This window comes from Cucurbita pepo, chromosome 16, assembly GCF_057944985.1.
Source record: "Cucurbita pepo subsp. pepo isolate OVF chromosome 16, ASM5794498v1, whole genome shotgun sequence".
NCBI classification, from domain to species: domain Eukaryota; kingdom Viridiplantae; phylum Streptophyta; class Magnoliopsida; order Cucurbitales; family Cucurbitaceae; genus Cucurbita; species Cucurbita pepo.
Window position 1 is genome coordinate 3,143,440 of NC_141813.1, and position 8,000 is coordinate 3,151,439.

An 8,000-nucleotide genomic window follows, 5' to 3' on the forward strand; every position below is an offset into this window, starting at 1 on the left:
GTACCCTGTCATGATATAGACTCGAGTTCTATTCTCGGTTGGTGCATCCTGAAGATTAGCTATGATGATAGTAGTGCATAATGTAAAAACTTGGGTTTACACGAGTAGCACTATTGAGTTTTTTTTTTTTTTTTTTTTTTTAATCAAGAGGTGAAACTAAAAGTTAAGGGCTTCGGAAGAACTTCCTGACAAAAATACAAGTACGTTATGGATATGCATAATGGTAGATGCATTAGTAGTCTAGTGGTAGAATACTAACTTGCCACGGTACAGGCCCGAGTTTGATTCTCGGATGGTGCATTCTGAAGGGCTTTAGATGTGAAACTAAAAGTTAAGGGCTTCGTAAGAACTGCATTTCAAAAATACGAGTACGTTATGGATCTGCCTAAAGAAGAAGCACCTGTGGTCTAGTGGTAGAATAGTACCCTGCCACGGTATAGAACTCGAATTTGATTCTCGGCTGATGCATCCTGAAGATTAGCTATGATGATAGTAGTGCATAATGTAAAAACTTGTTTTTGTCACAATATCATTTAAATTTATAGATGACATGAGTAGCACTATCGAGCTTTTTTTTTTTATTCGAGAGGTGAAACTAAAAGTTGAGGGCTTCGAAAGAACTGCATGACAAAAATACAAGTACGTTATGGATATGCCTTAAGGTAGAAGCACTAGTGGTGAGTGATAGAATAGTACCCTGCCATGTTATAGACATGAGTTCGGTTCTCGGCTGGTGCATCCTGAAGATTAGCTATGATGATAGTAGTGCATAATGTAAAAACTTGTTTTTGTCACAATATCATTTAAATTTATAGATGACATGAGTAGCACTATCGAGCTTTTTTTTTTAATTCGAGAGGTGAAACTAAAAGTTGAGGGCTTCGAAAGAACTGCATGACAAAAATACAAGTACGTTATGGATATGCCTTAAGGTAGAAGCACTAGTGGTGAGTGGTAGAATAGTACCCTGCCATGTTATAGACATGAGTTCGGTTCTCGGCTGGTGCATCCTGAAGATTAGCTATGATGATAATAGTGCATAATGTAAAAACTTTTAGATGACACGAGTAGAACTATTGAAACTAAAAGTTAAGGGCTTCGGAAGAACTGCATGACCAAAATACGAGTACATTATGGATATGTTTAAAGGTAGAAGCACCAGTAGTCTAGTGGTCCCTGCAACGGTACAGACCTGAGTTTAATTCTCGATAGGTGCATCCTGAAGATTTGCTATGATGATGATAGTAGTGCATAATGTAAAAACTTATTTTTGTCACAATATCATTTAAATTTCTAGATGACACGAGTAGCACTATCGAGCTTCTTTTTTTTTTTTTTTTTTTATTCCAGAGGTGAAACTAAAAGTGGCTTCGGAAGAACTTCATGACCAAAATACGAGTACGTTATGGATATGCCTAAAGGTAGAAGCACCAGTGGTTAAGTGGTAGAATAGTACCCAGCCACAGTATAGACCAGAGTTTGATTCTCGGCTCGTGCATCCTGAAGATTTGCTTTGTTGATAGTAGTGCATATGTAAAAACTTGGGTTTACATGAGTAGCACTATCTAGCTTTTTTTTTTTTTTTTTAGATCGAGAGGTGAAACTAAAAGTTAAGGGCTTCGGAAGAACTGCGTGACAAAAATACAAGTACGTAATGGATATGATAAATGGTAAAAGCACTTGTGGTCTAGTGGTAGAATAGTACCTTGCCATGGTATAGACCCTAGTTTGATTCTCGGATAGTGCATTTTGAAGAGTTATTATTTTTTTTTAAATCGAGATGTGAAACTAAAAGTTAAGGGCTTCGTAAGAACTGCATTTCTAAAATATGAGTCCGTTGTGGATCTGTCTAAAGAAGAAGCACCAGTGGTCTAGTGGTAGAATAGTACCCTGCCGTGATATAAAACCCGAATTCGATTCTTGGTTGGTGCATCTTCAAGAACATATAGAAAATAAACATGTAACTAAAGAATGCCACACATTTCTTGAAAATGTGTTAAAAAATATATATAATATAAAAGAAAAAAAACAAATATATATATAATATAAAAGAAACAAAAAACATGTATTTGCATGTATATAATTTATGAACATATAATTCTTTGTTAGTAAGGTATTTTTAAAAATATATATATATAAAAGAAAAAAAACGTGTATTTGCCCGGATTCAAACTCAAGCGTGAGTCTTCGTCGAGTAACACTATCGAGTTTTTTTTTTTTTCTTTTTAAATAGAGAGGTGAAACTAAAAGGTAAAGACTTCGGAAGAACTAAGAACTGCATGACCAAAATACGAGTATGTTATGGATATGCCTAAAGGTAGAATCATAAGTGGTTAAGTGGTAGAATAGTACCTAGCCACAGTATAGACCAGAGTTTGATTCTCGGCTCCTGCATCCTGAATATTAGCTATGATGATAGTAGTGCATAATGTAAAAACTTGGGGGTTTGTCAACACACAGTAAGCTAACTTCAACAGTACGGTCACTTGCCTCGATGGCCTTGGCCAACGTTAATTACGTCCTATAATAACTGAAGGGAATGAACTCTTCATCCACGTAGTGTAAGCATTGAGAACCGTTTTGATTTTTATTATGAATTAAAACAAAAGCAATAAACTCGAAGAGTAAGAACTCTACCTTTGTACAAACCCTACAAACCCTAGCTTGTAATACTTGTTGAAGTATTTCAACCATGCAAACGTTCTTCATATTCCACAAGTTCTTCCTTGTTATGACTCGAACAAAAAGCCAAGGCTTGTGGGAGCCTCTTGAAAGAAAATCCCAAAGGGATTGGAGAAGAAGAGTTTCGAGAATTCTATGGAGATGTAATTTCCTTCTCCAGAGAAAGTGAGAGAGATCGTGTGTCTTTGGGTCAACCCGAGAGTCATATTTATAGGAATTCTTGGAGAATATTTGCCAAATAATATATTTGCATATTTAATATATTAGGATATAATATCTTATACAAATCATATTTAGATATAATAAGATATCATAATATATATTTAACTAATTTGAATTCAAATTTCAAATATATTTTCACTTAATATATTAAAATACTTTAATTGATTTAATATTTAATGGTATCAAATACCATAAATATTTTTTTCTTTTAATATATTTAATATATTAAATATTAATTTGAACCCTTCAAATTAATATATTTTTCTCCAGTTATATTTAACCTATCTAATAGGTTAAATATTCCTTTCAACTCTTCAAATTAAATATACTTTTTCTATTTATTTAATATATCTAATATATTAAATATCAATTTGAACCTTTCAAATTTTCTTTCAAATATATTAAACCTTCTAGCGTTGTTGTAGGTAAGAGGACCTTATGGACCTACAGATTATAAGCTCAAATGATATAAAATTAATTAATTAAAGTCTTTAATTAATCAATTTTCAATCATTAACTATAGGTCACTCCACTATAGACTAGAGTTGCACTCTTATGCACTGTAGGACAAGTTATGTCCATTGATATAACTATTACAAGCAAGTCGATGTTTCACGAGTTGTTCATAATTACAGCTGGGTCAAAAGTCCATTTTACCCCTGTAATTACATCTTTCACCTTAAGTATAACTGATTCTCTAGTGAACAATTTGTTTATGATCCAATCATAAATCAAGTCCCTCTCCGACCAATGAGAGGGTGGGGCCCATTGTTCAAGTCCCGAAATCAGTACTTGAGAATAACTAACCTACTTTCATTATATGGAAAGGAGTGAGTTCCATCTCATGATATTATGTTCCCAAACTCCCTATTTGGTTAAGTCCCCAAATGGTAGACATAATGACTCGGCTAAAAGAGCCATTCTTACCCATGAAAATTAAAGGACAAGCCCTCACAGGCAGGAGTTCATAACTCACTCAGGATTAAGATCGAGTCGCATATGATCATCATGTGAAATATTAATCTTCTCAATTAACGGATTTACAAAGAGAGATTATATATTTATTGGACCAGTCTTATACAAACTCATTGTATAGGATACCCCCATTTACATGTCCCCACATGAACGATTTGGATAAAATCATCTGTAACGATTACAAATTGGATCGTATCAATGGTGTTACAAGGATAAGGCACCCAACCTTATCCATATACTATAGACTGCTTAGGTTTATGTCAACCACATACGGTTCAAGATTACATTAATAACCAAGGATTTTCATACATGGATAACAATTAAATTACAAATAAAATAATAAAAGTTACTGTTAAAAAACTAAATAATTAATTAGGAAGATTTAGGGCGCAAATCCCAACATCTGTTAGTTATATTCGAACTGAAACATCAACACTTGTGTGAGAAATTATAAATTATTTACAAACGGGAAAGAGGGCTTGGGATACAAAAGAATTCAAAATCAACCCAAAAAATTATACAACTAATTCATGGCCCAGGACGAATACGACTAATAACACTCCGAGTCGACACCCCTCTGTAATAGTAGAGCTCCCAAGCATCTCCCCACCTTGACCAGTACACTAGAAAAGGAGAAAGGTGTAAGTATAAAAATATATTTAGTAACCAACCTACTTGTAGGCCTTCATCGCTTCCTTCTTCTACTAGGTTTCCACGACTTTCTTTTGGTCTATAGGAAGTTTGAGCTTACCCTTTACTGCGCTCTAAGCTACCGTGTAGGTCCCCAAGTTGTAATCGATTCTTCATTAATCATCTACCTTTGTTGTCCCTAGTGTTAAAATGTCATCACTAGCCCAATAGGGTCAAGCCCAACAATTATTGTAGGAATAATTATATTTATGATTTAGAATTTTAGAAATAAATTTAAGAAAATGATTTAGGGATTTTAGGAATAAATTTATGAAAATGATTTAGGTATTTTAGGGAAAAGGTTAGAAATTTTAGGAATAGATTGACTACTTAGTATAAATACCCCTCCATCCTATTTAGTTCATCATCCCAAGAAATCACAAGCAATACAAGGTAGTAGTTTCTACCGAGTGTTTTGTAAATCTCTTCTCGATTGGTCTTAATAAAGTGTGCGAGTGTTTCCCACAGAGAGTTGTGTTCAACAAGCTGGTACCATTGCGAGGTTAATGTAGGTTATCTGATCTCTTGGAATTCTTAGTATGCTCTGTGGTTGCAGCTCTGTCTAATCTTCCACATCAGAAACGATTTCGTGAGATTAGTAGTGAGTGAGTTTCTTTTGTGTCGTGAGTAGTCTGTGACTCTGCAAGTATGGTGTCGAAAGAGCTTGTTTGGTATTACTGATGCATAACCTGATGGTGTTAATATAACACATGCGGAAGCAATTTGGATCTTAGGCGCTTTTAGAACATCAATTATTGTAAATAACTAGCATGTTCATAAGTATTAAAACTTAATGAGTTTAAATACTAACCTTTTGTAGTTCAAACTCCTTTTGCCTCACGAACCGGTTTCGAACCACCACTAGTGTCTTCTCCACTATCCTCCGACCTTAGAACGGGATTGTGGAATCCGGTGAGTGACTAAACTTGGGAGGGATTTTGTATATGTGAAAGAGAGTGTTTGTGAGAGGTTTTTCTCAAGGTTTTTCATCAAGATCAAGAATCCCTTCCAAGTATCATGATCACTCTATTTAAAGAGTCAAGTTTGCATATTCATGCAAACTTGAGATCACCAAATTTTGACACTTAAAATTCCACTCAAATGTTTGGGATTATGTGGCAAGCATGCATGTTTGAGTTAACCAAATTTTGACACTCAAAATTCCACTCAAACTTGTGGGGTTTATTTGGCAAACATAAGTTTGGTTAAACAAAATTTTGACACCTCAAAATTCCACTAACATGGATTTTTCCATTAGATGAAAGTCAACATTTTGACTTTATTCATTTTAATTCAAACAATTAATTTGAATAATGAATTTCAAATTAAAGTAACATTAAATGATTAATTAAACTATTTAATTAATATTTAATATTAATTCAAATGTCAATCCCAATCAATTCCGACACATAATTGATTAAGATATTTAAATCTTATTTAAATATCTCAGATTCTCTCTTTTCGTTTAATTCATAAATAAAACAAAATTGCGGTTAAATATATCGTATATATGTAACGCATATTCCCTAATTTGAATTCGAACACTTCGAACTCACTCGTCACACTGTTCTATTGTTTAGTCCGATATGAGCTAGCAGAGGGACCTAATGGACCTATAGATCATGGGCTCCAACGATCCAAGATTAACCGATTAAACTCATTAACCTGGTTAACCAACATTCGTTAACTACTAGGACACTCCACTATAGCCTAGTAGTTGCACTCCCCTCACTATAGATATATTTCTGTCCATCTGATATAACCATGATTAGTAAGTCGATCCTTCACAGGTTGTTCGTAACTAGAGCTGGGTCAATTTACCGTTTTACCCCTGAAGTTACTTCGTGTTCCTTATGTCTCACTGATCCTCTAATGAACAATTGGTTTGTGGTCCAACCAGTAAACCGAATCCCTCTCAGGCCAATGAGAGGGTGGGGCCCCTTGTTCAAGACCTGGAGTCAGTGCTTAAGGGAACTACCTTTCTTCTATCCCTAAAAGTGGGTAGGAGTGAATTCCGTCTTGCACCCCACGTCCCCAGCCATTCACCCAGTCTTACCCCTGAAATGGGAGGCCTGTTGAGTCGGCGAACTAGAGCCACTCTCACCCATGCAAATCTAAGGATAATTTCGAATAAATAGGAGTTCATGGTTAGCTTAGGATTAAAACTGAGTTACCTAGGTTATCGAATGAAAAGAAAATCAGTCTCAACAGTAAACGACTTTATAAAGTGAGAGTGGTTTTCTTCATGGTCCGATCTTATGCAATACTCATTGCATAGGACGCCCCCACTCACATGTCTCCACATGCACAATTTAGTGATCACATTGTTTATATCATATACAAAAGTGGGCCGCATCCATAGTGTCCCCAGAATAAGGTACTCAGCCTTATCCTTATACTATATATCATTTTGACTATATACTTGAACTTGATCCACTCTTATGTCTCTACATATAGTTCAAGTAGTCATACTATAGCCATAGTGTTCTTAGTTTATTGGATTTAGATTAATGATCGTAAAGTTCACTTTATTCAATAACAATTTTTACTGAATAAACATCAATAATAACTTTATTGAAAATAGAATATATCTTTGTTTACAAACTATGAGTTTTAGGACATAAAACCCAACATAACCAACACGATGGGTGATTTTCAAATCGTTGGAGAAATCAAGAAACTCAACAACAACAACTACAATACGTGGGCAACATGCATGATGTCCTATTTACAAGGACATGATCTTTGGGAGATCGTTGGCGGGTGCGAAACTACACCGCTAGAGGATGATTCTAACGGCGCCTTGCGCAAATGGAGAATCAAAGCAGGCAAAGCAATGTTTGCCCTGAAGACCACAATCGAAAAAGGGATGTTAGAGCATATTTGGGATGACAAGACACCGAAAGAAGCATGGGACACGTTCGTGATGTTGTTCTCAAAGAAGAACGATACAAGACTACAACTTCTGGAGAACGAGTTGTTGTCAATTTCACAACGTGACATGATGATTGCTCAGTACTTCCACAAGGTCAAGCCGATTTGTCGGGAGATTATTGAACTAGACCCGAAGTCTGCCATTGTAGAATCTCAAATGAAGAGGATCATAATCCACGGATTGCGACCAGACTATCGAAGCTTCATTATTGCTATACAAGGATGACCAACTCAACCATCACTTGTAGAGTTCGAAAATTTGCTAGCCAACCAAGAAGTCATGGCTAAACAAATGGGAGGCATCACATTGAAGGGTGAAGAAGAAGCACTCTACACAAGTGAAAGCCAGAGCAATAATAGGTCATCTACAAAATGCGGATACAATGGTGACAAAAGAAGAAGTCACCAAGAAATTGTACAACCAATGAGAGCTCAGAAGAACGACAACCAAAGTTCTCAAGGAAAAAGATTTGAGGGTATTTGCTACAATTGTGGGA

At 35.4% G+C, this 8,000-nt stretch overlaps 1 protein-coding gene across 1 annotated transcript; it reads left to right on the plus strand.

The window, feature by feature from the left end:
• The first annotated feature begins 7,213 nt into the window (after positions 1-7,213).
• Positions 7,214-7,729, plus strand: LOC147787860 (uncharacterized). The gene has a single exon (XM_087118747.1). The coding sequence runs from the start codon at positions 7,214-7,216 to the stop codon at positions 7,727-7,729; it is 516 nt and encodes a 171-aa protein (XP_086974873.1).
• The last annotated feature ends 271 nt before the right edge of the window (positions 7,730-8,000 follow it).

Excerpts from the sequence above, each read along its gene's own strand:
- LOC147787860 (XM_087118747.1), top strand. The coding sequence starts at position 7,214 with ATGGGTGATTTTCAAATCGTTGGAGAAATCAAGAAACTCAACAACAAC.